We start from the raw sequence: 20,423 nt of genomic DNA, 5'->3' as shown, positions 1-20,423 counted from the left end.
TAGGTTGTTAAGATGTCCACCCTTTCCCTTCAAGACACTGTTTCTAAGCCAGTCTTGAGAACTCGTAAGTTAATGCATTCTTCTGACCTGCCAACTTGCTTTGTAGAAGTACATTGAGGCCCATATTACTAACCCAGCCTCTGGCACAAAACATTGTTTTATCACTTGTTTGCCTGTGAAGATGTTTGCAGAGTTTGAATTTTCACCAAATTTACTAGAAGATGGATTAAAGTGTTGGGTCCACACCCTTAAATTCACATTAAATTGTTCTTTGAGCTCACTGTCATGAAAGGTGACAAAGAGGGTATCTTACAATGTCACTTTAGGAACCGAAGATTAACTGAAAAGTTCACTGGAAAAGTATATTGAAGAATTTACAAAACAAAATTAACAGAACCATGTTAACATCACATATTCAAAAGTCTACTCACATAGGGGAGTCTTGTCTGACTGCTTCTGCAATTACAACTGCTGAACATAAGCAGCATCAAATATCCCCTTTGACTCTACTTTTATTTAGTAACTTCTCCAGCAAGATAAAAATTTGTCTGTTTATGAATGGTAATTTTTGAAAAGATGGCTGCATGTTTTCAAGGAGCTTGAACTGAAGACTGCTGTGCTTTCAGGAAATTATTTTTTTCCTCCTTCCTCCCATAAATAAGATGCACTCTGCATACCGAAGAACTGCTTGACATTATGTAGAAAGATTGCACACAATCTTGTGTCATATAGGTATTGATGCTGAGTATGTAAGGTGACGAATCGGGAGAATGGGAACATCCACGTATCTGAAATACTGTTGCATGGCTGCGAAGCTAAAAATGAGATCTGGAGAAGCACAATACTTAAGTTAAGCCTCTTGACTCCCTAGAGATACACTGATGCTCTGTACTACTCCTTACCTGCGTTGTCATGCACTTCCTGATCAAGAAAACAAGCAGAGGACTGAATTTATTTCATCTTGCATTATACTGTCCATGTGTCCAAATGCCTAACTGTAACTTTATATGACCACAGTCTCAGGCAGCATTCATGCAAAAGCTTTCTGCTCCACACTATGCAAGAACTTACAAGCATTTAGACTCAGGACTAGATTTCCTAAAACACTGAATTAGGAAACTGATCTTCCAGGGCTACTTGGGGAATCCGCAGCAAGACAGACAGCGCTAGAAGGTGATATGCTGACTACACATGTTCTGTGCCCATTTCTTCTGGCTCTGTACATGGGGCCTACTACAGCTATACTCTGAATTCTGTCCTTTTGGCTAGTTTACAGAATCCAGGACTTATTCCCCAAAAACAAAGCAAATCCCAAAGTAATGGTGAGTTCTGGGGCGGAAGGGGGGCTGTTTTTTTTGTTTGGCAGACAGAGACAAAACTATGTTGTTGCTTCATATATGTCAGAGTCCTGATTCTCCACTACCTCTACTCTTCGTTCATGTCAGCTAGGCTTTTCAATTAAGCTAGGCTTGAATCAGGCCCTTCACATTTAAACAGATCATTTGAAATTATACACATTACTTTACATGGAAAAAATGCAAGCTTTTTTTTAAAAAAAGCACATAAAATATAAAGAAACGTTTAAAACACACACACAAGCTAGTTTTGCCTTGCACTGCCTGTTCAATAGAACAGATAGTCCGTTCTCTGACTTTTAACTGCAAACCTTAAACTAGTTGTGTGTATTTTGGACGATTTCCCATCCTACCATGATTTCCTGTCTGAGTCTGCAGCCCATGGCAACAGCAGAAAATTGGAGTACAGGCTTTGCTGATGATAGTAGGCCAAATGACTTGTGCCAATTTAGTATCTTCTTCTGTAACGTAGGCATTATCTAAATCTTGGCTAGCTGTAAAAATTCTGCTAATTAATTAAATTCATTTTAATTTATAAGTTGTGCTTGTGAAGCTGTGCCGTAGGGAAGCTGTGGCCTTTTGCAGTGAACACACAAAAACACATCCTTACACATACAATATTGTGCTATGAAACAAGATAATATTCTGAACTGCAAGGCAGAAGAAAATTCACAGTTTTACCACTCAATTCCAGCAGGTGACAAGTCACTGGGGCTGTTTTAAAAACAAAACAAAAACAGTCCCCTCCTGAAATTTACTGTGTGAAACATAAATCATTCCACAAAATAACCTATGACAAAAGCTGCAATTCTGCATGTCAGCAACAAAAATATGAGACCCAAGATTATATACACAGGGAACGGGTGCCAGAAACAACTCCAGAGTTGCTTTCCATCGGGAAATCTAGTGCTAACATGAATCTTCTTAGAGCAGCTTTAATAAAAGACTCTACATCTGGCATTGCCCTCACAGAGCAGGGAGGTAGAGGGGCAGGGGGAGCCGCATACACTTTTTTCAATGAATAATATTAAAAAGCACACACCATCACAGTCACCCACTCACTCGTGCATCTGCAGTACTACCTCAGTATATAGATGATTTGAATCCTTCCTGCCGCCGGCACACATGCTGGGGCATCCAGATTTTCCACAGAATTTAGCGTTATCCGTGATCACCATCTAAGCTTCTCACACTACGAGGTGTAAAGCCCTACAGTTTTTATTACAGAACGCTAAAACAAAACTACCTCAGACAAACACATGGTCTCAACCCAAGTGATTTCAAGGGAAGCCCCCGGGCAACTGTTTAGAAAAGGACTCGCTCTTTTCTGATAAGCAAAGTCATACGCTTGCTATGGGAACGTATCAAAGACCAAAATCCATAAGCCACTGCCATATTCCATAATGAAACTTCCCTGGCCTCACAGCAGTGCTAAATATATTACTGCATCCCCACTTTCACATGTTATTTTTCTCCAGCAGAGTTCACAACTGTCTTCCATTTTCTCAACATTTTGTCCTTCTTTCTTGTTTAAACCACATGAGGTACAAGCATTATTCAGAACTAAGAGATTCACAAACATATCTTCTGGGAGAAAATACACAGTTCATAGCCCCTGCCCAGACATCTGTTTTCTTCAGTAGAAATTAGATTTTATTTCTTCAATAAGACAGAAAAGTAAAAACCATTTGTAAAGGAGAAGGAAGTGTAGACACTCCAGAACTTTGTAACAAGAAGCAGGGTGCTTGACGTGGCTGAGCTGGATACACTCAATACCTGCCTTAGACTGTCTAAGCTCAGAGGCACACAAAAACTTAAATTAACCAATATGCCTTGCAGTAATTGTACTGAGTAATCACCGAACAGCAACCAAATCAAACATCCTCCCTCTACCTTTCTTCTTCTCGTGCCCAGCACATGCTAACATTTCAGTTTGTCATAACGTGGTAACAGTCAAAAATATGACTGCACACAGGAAAAAAAAAAGATTTATGCATATATGTTTGGAATCATGTATCTGAGTCACTTGCCCAAGTTTTGTTGCTGATATTCCCTGATGAACAAGATGACTACACCCATGCAAATGCTTGAACCAAAAATCCTGCATATTTCTAATCACCCCGTTGAGTCTTAGTAAGAATCAAACCAATCAATTTAACAATCAGATTTAAATTTATGGGACTTTAATGAGAGAAATTTAGCTAAATTTTCTGATATCCTAATTAATTCATTATCCTAAATAAAAAGAATTTGATTCATGATGTACTGAATATTCATTCACTAACAAACTCAAAACAAGTATGAAGCTTTGTGAGATATAAAACACTTTAAGGACTTTTCTAATTACAGATGTAATGTATCAAGAGAAGAAAAAGCCCAATAACAATGGGAAGAAAGGAGTAGTACTCCCTATTCTGAAAACCAATCAAAGGCCTGTTAAAGCTAAAGGAGCCCTTTGGCTCCACCAAGATTAAGGTATGCAGCTGTTCTCGCTCTCTGAGCTTGCTTTCAGCAGCAGCTTATTGAGAACAATTCTACTGACTATTTGAGAACTTAGTATCATCATCCTCAAACATATGCATTTCAAGCAAAATTGATGATGCAATATTCATCCAAGCCCAAATTTCCTCATATACCACTAAAGCTTAAGAAAGCTTTTCATAACACTCTTGAAAAAAAAATCCATGAGCCCATAGACAAGCTTTAAAAGTTTTTGTATATTGACAAAAGAAGGAAATGGTTTATTAAAGAAACAAAATAATTACATCTTGGTTGCCTACTATTACAGTTCTCCATCATCTTCCCCCCCACTCCAAATTAAACAAACAATCACTTAAGTGAAAATGTCTAAAGACACCATATAAACTTGATATAACAATCCAAAAGTACCAGAAACCATATGAAGATCATGATAAAAATGTATTAGTTCAAGTCTGGAGAGATTTTAATGCTGTCTAGACTAAACAAAAATGGCAGTGCAAGTGGAGTGCAAAATGTGCATGTGTGTGGGGGGAAGGTAATATCAAACCAAAGAGCAAAAATCCAGTATATAGTTAAACAAATTATATCCACCCCCACAGAGGAAATAAATTTGCCATTTACATTATTACAATATACACACATCCCTAACATTTTCCCTAGACCTGTGGTATCAGTTCAGGAAATTGCACAAAACTCAAGAAAAGAAACCTCTCAACCATTTGTGTAGCAGAAGCAGATGAGCACTTTTGAGGACAAGTTTACAGTGTGAAACAGTGGTGTTTCTCATGACTTGCCTTGATGACTCTTCCCAATACAATAGCACACAACACCTCCCCCTCCCCCCCGAACATTATCTGTGATAAAAGTCATGCGAAAGCCAATACATTTAGTATGTTTTACCAATCCTCTTCCATTGTCTGTTTGGCAAACATCGATGTATAAAAATTAAAAATATTCAGAAATCAATGGAGCTTGAAGTCATTCAGCCTCCTCATCTTTTTTTTTTTTTTTTTTTTTTAATAACCAAACCCTCCTCTCCCCAAACCATGCTATGAAAAGCCAGGCATTTTGAAAGAAACTTGGGAACTGGAGCCAAAACCAAAGCAGTCCAGGTAAGTCTCTGGATATGAAGTAAGGATTCCTCTGGAGATCTTCAAGACCTGCCTGGATGCAACCCTGTCTAACATGCTCTAGGTGAGCTTGCTTGAGCAGGGGGGTTGGACTAGATGATCTCCAGAGACCTCTTCCAACCTTAGCTGTTGTGGTGATGCTCTAGCACTTATAGCAAGGCAGAGAACTGAGTCATTTGTGGTCCACCATTGAATTTTATCCCTTTCATAGAAGGCTAGATAACAATTAACTTCCTTCCTCCTTCCCTACTCATCAAGGTTATCATACAGATTTTTAGATGCTGAGTGACATTTACTGTATCTCATGTTCTCAGCTGTCCTGTTCTAGTGCAGAATCCTTTTCCAAGGTCTGCTTACTCTGCTTATTCCAGCATAAACATGCAGTCGTATTTTCTTCTTTATTCTTCAGGCTCCAGTTAACAGACTACAGTCGGTAGAAATGAAAACAGTAGTAGTGTCCAACATAGACTGTAATATTATAAACATTAAAGAATGGGACAAGTGGATCTGTCCTCCATAGTGTTCCTTTCCTCTCGCCCCTGAAACAGCATAAACAACGTTTACTTTGATCTTATATAACTCCATAGCAAATTAATCAGTTATTATAAATCTATATGCATAGACTGAAATGCTAGTCTGAAATGTTTATTTAGCTCCAGCTCTTAGTCTAGCCCAAGAATATACCACATATAGCCTTAATCATCTCAAGCATTTTGATGTCACTATAGGACAGTCACAAGAATTACTTAAGCAAATTTTCCAGAGTTTTCCTCTTTTTTCCTTTATTTCAAAGCTTTTTAATCTTTTGGGCAAAGACAGCCAAATGCAGTTTCCTCATTGACTGGTATGGCACTGTAGCACTACAAAAAAGTTTTACTTTGGTCACTTGGGCATATTGTCTCTAGCTTTCCCCCTTAAAAAAAATAAAGATCGGGGCTTAATCTTTGATTTTACTTTGACAAACTGAGCAGAAATCTGTCAAATAGCTGACATAGTGATAGTGCACAAGATAAGCAAACAAATGGAGATACTTATTCTCAGTGCAAAATAGCATAACTAGCACTTGGGGAAAAACTTGCACAAAGTATAAGCATAATATACACTGACCCAAAATGATTAAGATGCTTTGCCTTTTCCTAGACCAATTGTTCCACAGCCTCAAAGCACTTTACACAGATGAAATTAAATGAAGTCTTGCAACATCCTCCGGAAGTTGGTATTTTGCTCAATTCAGGCAAGAAATAGGAAAAGTAGCCTGGTGAACATCAAACAAATTTTTATGAAAGCAATAGTCCATACGCAATAATAGAACAGAACAAGATGGACAAGTGCTGAGGCTTACAACAAACCTGTAAGTTATGAACATCAGAGAGTTTTTGTTTAGTCAGTTGGAGCAAGTTAAATATAAACACAACAATATGTATCATCTAATTATAATTATTGCTCATTTTTTGGGTTACAGTCTCTGGGCTTCATTCAGCATCTATTTCAGGGAAATGTTTCATGTTAAGACTGTAGTGAAGCACAATCCAAACTACTTGCCTGCTAGGGGACCATCACAAAAATCACCAGCTAGACTGTAGTTAAAAGAAATCACATAGTTAAATAATAGGTTTTGATCAAACAAGGAAATTCATGATTCTAAAGGGATTTCATGTGACAGTAATACATGTAAGCAAGTAGGTTCTTATAAACAGGGATTTTATAATTCAGAATTTCATTTAACGGAAGGTAAAGCACTTGCCCTTAGTTTCTTCTCCTAGAAAAGATGGCATTTACAGCATATTCTTCCCTCACAAGTCTGAACTATTAACTCTGTTGCACATACAATGCTCACAAAAGCAGCAACAACCACCCTAGCAGACCGCAGCCAGGTCTAATGCAGGCAGACACTTTAGTTATAGGTCAACAAACAATCCTCGGTCACGACCTACCCATAGCTGGCCTGTCCCAATGCCCTCTCCTCACTCAAAGTTGCCAAGTGTACCCAACACGTTCATCGTGGCCAAGCATTCCAGAAGGCCTGGGATGAGATTACAATTCCAGCATTTTTTGTGCCTCAAGTTAGAAGGCAAGTCTGGATGTGTTTGGGTTAAAGGCACAAACTTTATCTATCAGCATTTGTATGTCTTTTCCTTCATTTTTTGTTTCCTTTGATAAATGAAGTCTGTTGTTTGCAGCAGGGGCTTTAAAAGGCTTCCCTCACTCATAAAAGTACAAGATAGAATTGACCTACATTGACTTAGCTGCCCCAAACAAGTTCATCATATTCTGTCTCCCCTTAAAAGAGAGAGAGAGAGAAACATTTCCTTCTGTAAGGGAAGGAAACAGTTCTGTTGAAATATTTGTGTCCCAATTAGTAAATTAAGAAAGCATGATGTCACCATTGTACTGGTTTTACCATTGCCTCAGGCTTGCTTACATTTAACCAGATGTCAAGCTAGGCACTTAGATGTTGAAAACATGTAAATTCATCCCATTAAAACCAGAAGAACATCATAAATGAATGTTTTGATTGTTTTGTCTTTCTATCAGCCAGCATTCCCATAGTTCAATGTGAGCAAATAGATAATATTTTCTTATCTTGACTACTTATGGAGTAGAACTTATTATTGAGAGAGTTTTTCTTAAATGGCCAGAGTTTAAGACAGCAAGTTAGAACTCCTGAATCTATAATGATATGAAGGTATTTATAGATAAGGGCATACTGACTTGAAAAATCTTAGAATTTACTAGACGCAGTATAAAACCTAAAAGGCAAACAAAAGAAATTGGAATTGCTCTAATCTTGTTTTCCAAAGATTCAGGAGAATAAAGATTGCCAAGCAATTTGCTGGGCACTTTTGAGTAGTGGTTTTCTCTTATTTAGAGACCTCCACTTCTCTTCTTTTAAATTCTGCAGGCACAATGGCCAAATTCCTCAGGTCTGATGATTTTACATTTTACTTTAGACAACAACAATATAGTAACTTTGTGAAGATTATAATATTATTCTCGCCCCTATTTTTCTATTTTTTCACATTCATTTAAGATAAGCTCACTTTAAAAATGAAGTTGCTTTCACTTCAACATTAAGATCTTGTGGTTAAGCTTCCAACTGCAAATGAGCACTTCTAAGCTACACTTCTTTCTGAAGTTACTTAGATGCTTGAGTCCCATGCCTCCCCGAACTTGCTAAATGTTTGAGAAATGAATTTCACACAACCTATTGCAAATACGTATTTTTGGTAATTTCTTCTAACATTTTGTACAGGATATAAGCATTTCCCTTGCTGTATTGTACACCTATGTGTTACAGCACCAAGAAAAATGAAGCAAATGAGGAAGGAAGCTCTAAATGGACCATTACGCACACTAGTTGAATCATACTGAGTACATGAGCAGAAACAGGTTACTAAAACTTGAAAATGTTACAAAAACATTAATAACCAAACAAGATATTCCTATGTAGAAAAGATCATTCATCTCACCCCCCCATCACCAAAACACAGTCCATTCATAATTCATTGCCTATGTTACCATTGAAATTAATTTTGGAATAGCCCCAAACTAAGTAGAATCAAGATTTTGGGACACTTACAGTATTAACATCCTTGCAGTGAGCGAGTGCTGATCTCTTCAGCAAAGGAAAGAAGTTTCTAACAGAAGAGAGATTGTTTAGGAAAGCTCACTGACAGCCATCAACTCTTCCTGAACTATATGAGTTTAGGTTTCAAACTGCATGAGAAATTAGATGGGTTATATAAAATAAACACTCTGGTAGCTCTGTTCAGAAAGAACAGCAGATCATCTCCCCTAGATCTTCTGGATTAGAGATGAAAAGAGAGGGGCTTTTATTTCAATTAAATTATTCCAGTATCAGGAGATACTTCAAGCATACCATATTTTATGCCTAACAATATGAACAATTAACACTCATCCCACATTTTCCACAGATAAAAGAAAAACCAATAGCATGCCCAGGTGTTCGTTGCTAGGTTCTGAGGCAAAACAGGTTTGCTTTTTCATCTGAAAATAAAAATCAAAACCCTGTTACAGCTTACACTTTCATGCACAAGGATAGCCTCAACAGTGGGAACTCAGTTTGAACTCCTGGCTTTAGTAGTAACTCAGGGAGCAACAACAAACTTCAACCTAAACAAAACAAGGCACTGACTTCTTTTCTCAAGAAGTTCCTTTTTCACAGGCCTACCTCCCTAATTTCACAGGGTTGAGTGTCTTAAACACTGACTCTGTTTAAAATCCAACTATCAGCAATTGCTCCTGGTAAGTACGCATCCAGGGAGTTTCAGCACTTGATCTTTGATGAACTGAATTGAAAAGTCCCAAATTCTATTGACATAGTGTAATACCAGTGATTCAAATGATTCATTTAATCATTGCATTGATCGTCTTACTAAACGGAAAACATATATATAGACCCACTACAGTAAAAAAAAAAAAAAAAAAAAAAAAGAAAGGAAAAAAACAGTCAAGATACTTTAGCTGTACTTGATCTTGCCTTTAATATAAGAAAGATGTGTAGTTGGAGATGTTAGTAGCTTTAACTGTGTATCTAGTGGTTTGCATTTGTCAGAAGCACGTATTTACAAGCACTAACATTCAAGCTCAAAGAATTTGCCCCTGTGGATATGTATCTACGTTCTTGAATGTGTAGAACTGCAAGTTACGCTGGGAGTGCACTTGTACAGGAGTGAAAAAGTCATATTTCAATTAGGGTCATGACCATCACCAGCTCATTTAACATGAGAACACGTGCATAGGTTTTCCATACTCCTGCCGAGGGAATCCCTGTAAGCAATATGTGCAAGCACAGCCAGACCAAACGAGCAAAAGCTACATACCGGGGCCAGCGCATCAGACTCACTACCTATGGGCTGAAGAGTCAGTGGCCCCTTTTTCAGGCCTTCTAGATTTTAAGCCACCTAGCTGGAATTACTGTGCTGACTGGACTGCCAGATGCCAGAAACCCCAAAGAGGCTTTGCTACACATACTAGCGGAGGGGCTATTAGGCTCTGTTTCCCTCACAACGCACCCGGGCCTGGGCTCCGCAAAGCCAGAGGCTGAGCTCTGACAGCTGATTAAATTCATTCCCAGTTTCATGGGCAGGAAAGGTCCTCAATCCACTGGAAGCTCCAGGTTTTCCCATTCAGTGCTATGTCAGCAGAAAGCTGAATTATTTTCTCAGATCTACTAAATAAGCTGGTTGGATATTAGAGAAGGCCAGAGCAGAGATTAGATTTGCCCATGTGGTACATAGCTATAACCCAAGTGTTCTCAAGCAACTGCTTAAGATGCATATAGTTGAATGCTGATATGCCACAGAAGATGGGACTTTTAAAAATGATTTACAGACTGGCAGTGGTACAGCTGTACTAACCTTGCAGCATTTCCACTTGACTTAGCTTATGGATGACTTGTGCAGGCACCTTCCCCAAAATATCTCCCTTCCAATAACATGCACTTTTTCTGAATAGTTGTGAAGCTGATAGCTTATAATAATTAATAAACCTTTTTAGGAGCACCCCAGATTGTTCAGTTAACAAAGAGACTTTCCATTTATCGAAATGTCATAAAATAATTTTTCTTTCTTTACTTTTTAGTGTTAGATTTCAGTACAGTACCATGATTATACTGAAATAAAGACGTTTTCAGACAAGTTTGATAACTTCAAAATGCAATTTTTAGTAACTCTGGTATAGCTCCTAAAAAAAAAAAAAAGAGAGAAAGAAAAAAGTGACACCCAAAATTAAGAGTCAGCTATGATTTTTAGCCTACATAGGTGCAGTAAGAAATATAAAAGCAAATGAAATTTGTTGCTGATGGTAAATCTAAAGTCCACACTTGACACTCGTCAGCTGTGCTTCAAGATATGCTGATGCATTAAACAGCACAGCAGGTGTATTAACTGCTGCAGGATTCTTCAGCAATAACCAGATAATTGAGTAGAACACAGTAAGTGCTGTAGTTTATAGGGTGATAATACCAAAATCTTTGAATTGTTGACAATTCAGATTCATGAACCACACACTAGTCAATACAGCGACATAATGCAAAAAAATCACATTTCCAAAATAAATTAATATTTCTTCTCATCTCACAAATATTTTAAGTGAATATTCCAGATCAGAAAAGCCTCAAAACTCCCAGAAAACTACTGAATGCATACTCTACTTAAGCCATATTAAGCCAAAGCATGTCATATCCACCTAATTAAAAATAGAAATGAAAACAGGCATTACAAGTCATAACTTTTTTTTAACCTTCCAGTTGCAGTGCTGATCAATAGCTACTTACTATTTTTGCTGCTTTTAAAGACATTTCATTTTCTCTCATTTTCCAACATACAATGCATTTTTTTTTAAAAAAAAAAACATTCCACCTAGACTCTGTCTGAAAAGACTCAGTCCTTAATACGGGCATTAATACATCCAGAGAGCTTTACTGAACTCCTTATGGCCAAAAGTTCAGATTACATTCCTTCTTCCAAGACAGACAGACTGAATCCCAAGCACAAAGTCAGAACTCACACTAACAGCGGAATATGTCTTAGAGAAGCAGCAAATAGTTGATTTAAGAACAGCTTCACAAAAAGGAAAAAAAAACAGATTATTATTATTTTTAAATAGAATTAACTCCTCTATAAGCATTTAGAGTTTTAAATTTTACCCTTCACACACTAGGCGTTGATTAGAACATGTTTGTCATTGTAAAGAATAATAAGCTTCCAACTTCTAAAGGCCTTAAGAATTGTAACTAGACTACTTTCTTTGACAAGAGATTAGTCACAGAAGAACACAGGTATAGATCTCAGTCTCTTGAGAATTCATGAAGATTTATGCATTTACTTACTGTTTCCTGAACTCCAAGGAAGCCTACTATCATGATCTAATACAGAAAACTATTAAATAGATCTTAATGCCAGAAAGGTCTATTATGATAATCCAATGCAATCTTCTGCATACAGTATATGGCCACAGATTTCATCCAGAGATTGCAATGCTTGACTGAAGTTAGAACTTAACCTCCAAGAGCTTTTTATCTCTAGCATCAAACTCAGTACTATAAAACAAAACCCAACAAACATATGCCAAGTTTAGAATTTACAAATAACCTATTATTTTTTTTCATTATATAAAGAAACAAAGAAAACAGTAAAGTGAGTTTTCCTGTTGCTAGTACTGGAACAAATCCAGTTATTCTACCACTAGTGCTCCTTCAGGTTTTATTTAATATACAAGACAAAAATCACGCGAAAGCACTGTGGAGAATGATGTGACTGTTACAATTCCTAAATGGAGAAAGAATAAAGAAGTTATTTAAAGCTTTCTGTGTCAATATAAAATCATTTGCATGATTTGCATGTCATATAAAATCTTATAACTGCAAAAAATGACATTTAGAAGATTTACTGACTTGCGTCATATAAAATATTAGTGAGACACTGTCACAGAAAATCACAGTATGCCTTTAGGTGCACACTATTCAGTTTTCAGACTTTAAAAACACATATTCAGTTATTGACAGAACTGATCAGACCGACAAGAACAACAAAGGAGGCGAGAGAAGCCAACCCTTCTGCGGCCAATCCCCGCCTAGTATCCTACCATAAAAGCGTTATCATAACTGACCATTTGGTGGTTTGAATATTTATAAGCACTACCCTGCACAGTCACTCGTGTTTCCATTGAACACCAGCTTCCATTCATTCATTGCAGTTTTTCCAAGACAGAGATTTTTTCATCAGGCAGGGGGGGGGGGGGGGAGAGATGCTCAGCACTGTGAGTGATTAACTCTTCCTTTCCATTTTACATGCAGAAACTGCATGGCAGAAACACTAAATGGAGATCATGAACACCTGAATTGCATCTTTTTCTTTGTAGATCCATGGTATTTTACTCTAGCTTCCACAGATAAGGAACAGAAGACTGAACTGAGTCCTCTTCTTGAGCTCAGCTACAAATATTCCCACAGTATATGAAGGATTATGATGACTGTTTTGGCAAGGCAAAACATCCCCATACCTTTACAATCTTGTATGAAAGGGCCTGTAGTTTAAAAAGCAAATGTCTACATTCGACTTTTAAACTTAGTTATGTTTTATACCAGGGCCAAAAGCACACCCCAAAAGGCTCTATCTTTTGCATTTAATTCACATAAAGTTAGTAACACTGGCAGTAGACAGAACGAAGATAGAATGCATAAGAGAGGGTTTCCGAGCTCAGTAATAGCAGCCATCCTCTTTAGTTAGGATGAACCCTGCTGACCCAATAGAGAGAAACTGCGGTGCTGAGCAGTTACTGCGCCTATCCACTGGTAATACGAATTGCTACACTATTGCTTGGAGAAGGGATAGTATGAAGGCAATGCAGCCTAAGTTAACAGTTAGCCTTTTACTGACAGAGTCTTTCATTAGGAACATTCACCTAAGGTATCATTTTTCCCCTCAAAGAGAATCTGCTCGTTCATTTGTCCCTCATTATGAGATTATATGTCAAGGAGACCAAGCCACTTGCTTTTATAAACAGTTAAATCAGAAAGGTTTTCTCCATGGAATGCCTGATCACAACAATGAAACCAGTGAAGGTCATGAAACTGTGTGTGGTACACACAGCAGCTTTCTGAATTAAACGCCTCTCTAAATTTTCCATGGAAAATTATGGTACTCCTCAGTGTGACACAACTAAAAAATATAAACAGTGCAGCCTCTCAACAGAACTGTCAAGATTCAAGTCTTTTTAATTGCTCTGCAATTTCAGAGAAAGGTGCCAACATTCCTTTATCTGCTTGTTTGCTTAACTGTTTTAAAAGTCTGCTTTCTAATCAAGTGCCAAGATTAAGTATTTTAATGTTAAGTTACTCTCCTTATTGAGGTACCATCCTCCATGCTTAACTTGGCAAGCCAGGCACAAATTCTTGTTTATTACATGAGCATAGTACAGCACAGCCTTGTACTAAGCTAGAAGGAAGTTTAAGTAACATGTAGTTATTAGTTTTTGCTCAAGAACTGTATTTTATTACCACAATGCAAAAAACAAAACAAACACAATAAAGCTGTTTTCCCTCTCCAGGCTGTATATGGGAATAGCATCTTTAAGACAAAACTTTCCAAAATTCTCAGTATGTTTTACTATACATTAGTGGCAGAGTGAAGTAGGTTTTGTTTAAAAAGAATAGTGGTATTTTCTGAAGAACAGCTTGTTAATGCGTGTTTCATATAACGGGTACAGAAAAGCATGCACACATGCCTATTATAATAAAAATGCTCAAAACAGCAGCTGGTAGAAAGTTGGAAAACACGTTTGTTAAGACAACAGGGCTTAGTTTCCCACCACCTCTGCACCTTTTATGAACTGGTGCACATGAAGAATAAAGCAGTATCACTCCTGCCTGCTAAAACTATGTCACTCACACAAACCACTACCAAGATAGAATTCAGATGAAGGAAAAAAAAAAAGAAAAAAAAAATGCCCAACCCCTCCCCGCATGGATTCATACAAATTACACATTTTACTTTAAAGCTTGTTGATACGAACACTAGCAATGATGAAAGTTAGATCTTACCATTAGCATTTTTCCCACATATGAGATGTTCGTAAGGTTGCAGCACTCCCCAAAGTTCAGCATCATTGTTGATAACCATCTCCAGGATTTCAGCCGAGATCTCCCCTCCTCCACCATCAGGGCTCTGACTTGTCAAAACCCTGGCTTTAATCTCTTCTACAAGGTTTTCCATGCAAGAGGTTAAAGAGATGGCTGCATATTCATGGATCCTAACCGAGATCCTAGTGTCCACCATCCACCTGAAAAACCTGCCCACTGAAAAGGTGAGGCCACATCTCGCTGATTTACCTTTCCTCAGCCCATCTCCAGCACTCATGCTGTACAGAGAAAGAGCCCTGACAGTGGCCAAGACGCAGCTTTCTGATAACGACCAGCTCTGGATGAGCTTGATAGCGCTCTGCACCTCAAACCTGGTGCACTTGGAGTGCATCACGCTGAGACGCTGAGCTTCCCTGGAGATCCTGATCAAGGCACGCCTCAGCAACTGCGAGAGCCGCCTGACAGCTTCCTGAGCAAAGGTTCTGGAATTTCCATCCCCCTTCCCTTTTCGGAGTATTTTCCCGATGTCTTCATCAGTCCAAGGATACTCCTCTAGATCTGGCAGCTTAGGACACTTGGAAAATATATCTGCAACTTCTGGGTCTTCTGGCAGAACAGTGTTCACTGTATCCCAGCTGTTATTCCTACTGTTCATGGAGCCCGAGTAGTACCACCAGTTGCCTCTGTGCTGAGAGGAGGTAAAAGCCTGGGAGTTGGACTTGGAAGACGAGAGACTGAGGGACCTGCAGGAGTCCCCTGCCCCATAACCAGAGTCCAGAGTTAAATCCTCCAGGGTCTTCAGAGTAGAGCTGTATATCCCAGCCATAGGAAAGGCGGGTAACCCAACCGCAAAGGCACAAAAGATGAGGCTGCGCCTGCCGAGCCCCAGACGCCCGCCCCGCAAGCGGCGCGGCGGGACTCACGGCGCGGCGCGGCTCCGCCCGCGCACCGGCTACCGCCCGCCCGCAGGAGGGCGGCGCTCGGCCATCTTCTGCCTCGACAGAGCCCGCCGGGCGGGAGCCGGGGTCGGGCCGCCGCGGAGGCGCGGGGCCGGGCGGGCGCCGCTCCGCGGGACACTCGCGGCGGCTTCGACTCAACTTCGCCGCCGCAGGTCGGCCGAGCACCCCCGGCACCGCGGCATGCAAATGACCTGCGGGGAGCGGCACCAATCAGCGCCTCCGACGGGGACCGCCTCCGCCAGTGAGACGCGAGCGGGGCGGGCAGTATGCAAATGCAGGCGGCGCGGAGGACGGGAAGGGGAGCGGGGCGGCGAGGACGGGCCGGGAGCGGCGCCGCCGCGCGGGGTGGCAGAGCCGCGCGGGAGGCGGCGCGCTGCTGCGGCCGCGCCTTGCCGGCGGCGGGAGGGAGCCGGCCGGGCGCCGGGGGGCAGGCCGCAGCCCGGCGGGAGCTGGCGTGCCCGCCGGCCGCGAGGTAGCGGCTCCGGCGGTGGGAATGAGGCTGCCTTCGTGGCCTTCTCCTTCCGCCCACGCCACCTCCGCTTTCCGGAGCGATCCGGGAACGCGCTCGAGCGTTTCCCCGCTTGTCCCTTCAGGCGCTGTGCTCGGCGGCGGAGCGGAGGCGCAGGCGCCCCGGGGCCTCGCAGCGGCACGTCCCGCGGGGCGAGCGCCGCGCTGCCGGCCGCGGCCCCCCCGCGGGTCACCGCCTGAACGGGGCCTTGCGCGGGCGGCCGCGAAGCCGGGTCCTGAAAGGCGCCTTTGTGAGGCCGTTTACACAGCCCCGACCTTGAACCGTGAGCGGGATGCGGAGCGGGGGGGCGGTCGGCGTCTCTCGCTCCCGCCCTCCGCCCCGGCCGCGAGCGGCGGCTGCGGCCGGCGCCACGGGCCGCGGGCGCCGCCTGCCGGCGCGGGCTCGGCCGCGCGGGAGGCGGCGGAGAGCGAAGGCGGGCGGAGCCGCTCCGTTAAGGCTCGGTCTCTCTTCCCAAGCTTCCGTGCCGGGAGCTGCTGTGACCGCAAATATTTATATATCAGCATATTTAAAGCACCAATTCCAGGTTTCTGTTCAACAGCACTGAAGTGTTTCCAGAACTCACAGTCTTTTACTCTCGCTTTGTAAGACACATACGAATTCTGTGCTCCTTCTCTTACTCAAGTTATGTTCAATACTTAAAGCCCCTGGAAGGAAACGAGGGCCCAGTCCGATGACTGAAGTTAAGTTAAACCACTGCTGCGATGACTCGCGCAGGAGCGGCGGTTCTCTCCGCCTTCCGTAGGTGGCATCCTTGACCACCGTTTGGTTGCGAGAGCCCGTTCTGCTGCTTGTGCTCACGCATAGTAAAAGCATTCTCTCCATTCTTCAGCTAAATATACTCTAATCAAAGATAGCAAACACACCAAGTATCATTTCCTGTTGTCTTTGGTAGCATCAGGCCAAGAGCTTCCACTTACATGTTTAGACTACTCCTAATTGTAAGCTGGCTGAAGCAATACCTACCTTACATAGCAACAACAAACATCCAAGAGTCAAAGCATCTGATGGTTAAAAGGTGCCTCTAAAGTGTATTTAAGATTGAGGATTCCAAGGTAAGCATTTTATAGTTACACTCATGGAGCAGGTGGAACAACAACCCACTCTCAGTGTTCATGGTATTTTCCTATTAATGGGAATTTGCAATGGAAGAAGCAGAAATGCATTTACATACATTTAAAGCAATTTGACCTAAAGCATAATGCCTTCCTACAAATGGTGTATCTAACATTTTAAACAAATATTGCTGTTGACTATCTACTTACATGGTATAGGCAATTCATTGTTCCAGAGATTTTTTTCTATTTAAAAACTGAAGATATTTCCTACTTCAAAAGTATAATGTCTAACTGATGGGGTTGTTTTTGTTTTTTTTTTTTTTAATTTACTGTACTCTGTGGTGCTTAGTATCTATGAAAAACAAATCAGAGCAACTGATATATATAAATGCAATACTTTTTAGAAAAAGGTCATAGCTTCAGTATTTTGCTCTTTTTGCTTCCAGTTTTGTCCTTGTGCTCACAGGTATGAACAGCTCCCATTCATACTCATAGCACTCTCTGCTAACTACTTTGTCCAGCCTCCCCCTAGTTAACTCTCAAAATTGCTTTTTCCACATTACATCCTTTTTATCTTTCCTAATCTAACCCAAGCGTAATACAGCTCTTTGCTTTTTCAGCTTCTTCCCATGAAAGCACAAACTGTCCAATAGAACCAGGCATCATTTTCTCCTTGAAGAGATTTCAATTCAACTAAAAATCTTAACACTTCAGCACTTCATTTGTTCTCCACTGTCAGTTTGGATACAGGTATTTACTACATGGTTCTAATCCTCAGGTGTTATTTTACAGATCAATGTCACTTCTGCCGTTTTTGTTGTATTTTTCAGTCTTGAACACTATTTTTAAAATATGTTCAAGCCCAGTAAAGACAACACAGCTGACAGTACTCATGGTAATAGGTACCTGAATGCAAGACAGTTACTGAGTCAAAGAACCCAGTTACATGTCTAACATATTCAGTGCATTCAAGTAATACACTTTCTAGAAGATGATCTTTCTGCTCTTAACTCTGCAGTTAGTTCTGTAGCTTATGTACTGTGGACTACTGCAGATTTTTCTCGTACTCCCAACTTTTGCTAGGTTCCCACATGCTTCTCAGGCCTAGTCAGATCACTGCTGCTAAAACTGTCATGGATTTGCCACATCATACAGCTGCATCATATCCCTCTGCATTTCTTCACTGCCTCCTCAAAACAGAGTACTACTTTAATTCCCTGTCTATACCTTTGAAGTCATACACAGAGACCTCTTTTCCCCATCCTTGTGTTCACCCTGAGTGCTGTGTGAACAGGAAGCAGTCAGCGAAATGAGTCTGTTATCATCTCTTTCTCACTGAAAAGGCTTTGTTCTGTGCTGCCCCTTAGACAGGGCAGGCTGGATTCTAGAGAAAGCCTTTTCAATCTCTGAAGACTTGTTTCCATCATAAATACTAGCATAAATTGTCACTGAGATCAGCTACAGAGCTAGCCAGTGGAAACTTGATACTATTCAGGAAAAAAAAATGCAGCTATGCAAGTATTTGACTTATTTACAGAAATCATTTCTACTCTTTCCCTTATCCCACTTCTACAATACTCCTGCACAGGTTGTTACTCCTATTCGAAGTACTTTAACAATACAAAAATCATCCAACTTAACAGTGGTGTCTGCTTTCTTACTCTCCTCCCACAGTGCTTTCTCAGCGTTAGAAACTACACTACCTTTCCAGTTATGAAATTTCACATGTAGTATTTCCTCATGCAATAACTTCCCTCCCTCCACTGCAAAAGGATCACCAATATTTTCCAAAGGCAGACAAACAGGAGAACAGAAGCTGCCCAAGAAAGAGGTATTCCTTACTAAAGATTTAAAACTTAAAGCTTCAAGACGTCTAACACAATAAGAACAAAACTTTCTGCAAAAAAGGAGAACCAAATAAGAGTTCTCTGCTAGCACTTCTTAGTTTCAAGTGCTCTTTTGTTATTGCATTTCTTACCCACAACAGCAGAAGTTCCTCATACGTTCCAAGGTTTCCTGATGTTATTTCACTATCTATATCAAAGAACTAGGATTAGATGATTTTGTAATAGATTTCCAAGAACAGTAAAAAAGCTACAGGGAGTAAAGAGAATAAGCAGATTTGTTTTCTTTATGGGAGGGAGATGAAAGTAGACCACTTTCAAACCAGAGACATGTGTTTGTAACTAGTCTGTAGACCACGTCAGGGAAACTACAGGATGTTTCCAGAAAGCAATTCTCATACTGGCTAACATACGTTTATCAAGCCAAACGATCAAAATCACACGTCAGACTTCAAAACACAGATGAGAACAACTTAACATTCCTTGATTTGTAAAAGATGATAAACAATGGTCTCTTTTTGCATACATTTCAACTTCAACCATTAGGTATCACATTTAATTTTCATACCTTAGGAATGAACTTTAGATATATAGACAAAATTTTCTCATAAACATTTCTCTCTGAAGTTAAATTCTTAAGAAAGTACTGCGTACCAGAAGACATTCAGGAACATAGGCATAACCAATAAAGGGCATAACAGTGGAAAACCCAAACAAACAGATATATGGCAGTATAGAACCCCCTTTGTAAAGACAGAAGCTACAAATGTTATTCTAGATCTGATATACTGTAGATTTAAAGACTCCAAATCAAAAATACATGAGAATTAAAGAGCACCATAGTTCTCTGATATACAGATAACAATTAGGCTGATAGCATCAAGCCTATTAAAAACAAGTGATTTTTTTTTAAAGGAAACATAAGTGTTGGTGCAAACATAAAGCCTCCATTAATTTAATCTGTAGCAAAGGCTCCTGAACTGTGCTTTTTAAAATAATCAATAGCTATAATAGTTTGTTACTTCTTCCAACCACAAAGCTTAACGTATTCCTGGAAGACAACATTCACACATGCATAAATAAGCAGTATAAACATCCCTTACCAGTATATCCTATGCAAGCTCATTTTAATCAACTGAAGTAAGGAACACTCAAGCTTTCCACCAAAAAAAAAAAATAATATCACAACTTTCCTCAGCTCCAAATAGCTGTTCAGAGAGCACAAACAATCCCAAAAGAAACACCCATGGAGTACCTTATAAAGAGTACCTATAACAAGAGCCATTTCTGAACCTAATTTACTGCAGCTGTGGGGGGTGTTAATTAGCTAAAAGCACAACAGCTGACTAAGCCCTTCCACGAGGTATGAGCTATTGCGACAGTTATTGTTAGAAATTTCCTTCTTAGGCTATTATCTTTATTTGAGCCAGTGCTAATACAGCAGTTGTTCAGCATTCATTTTGCTT

General features: G+C 40.3%; 1 protein-coding gene across 1 annotated transcript in view; it reads right to left on the bottom strand.

Annotated features, from left to right (window-relative positions):
* ABTB2 (ankyrin repeat and BTB domain containing 2) overlaps positions 1 to 15,396 on the bottom strand; it is a 141,498-nt gene extending 126,102 nt beyond the window's left edge. Inside the window, exon 1 of the mRNA XM_062576394.1 lies at positions 14,532 to 15,396. Coding sequence (XP_062432378.1) covers positions 14,532 to 15,396 — 865 coding nt within the window. The remainder of the gene's footprint in view (positions 1 to 14,531) is intronic.
* Positions 15,397 to 20,423: the final 5,027 nt, after the last annotated feature.

This window comes from Rhea pennata, chromosome 5 (genome assembly GCF_028389875.1).
Source record: "Rhea pennata isolate bPtePen1 chromosome 5, bPtePen1.pri, whole genome shotgun sequence".
Lineage (NCBI taxonomy): Eukaryota > Metazoa > Chordata > Aves > Rheiformes > Rheidae > Rhea > Rhea pennata.
Note: the sequence above shows the minus strand (reverse complement) of the source record. Positions and strands in the feature narration are given on the sequence as shown.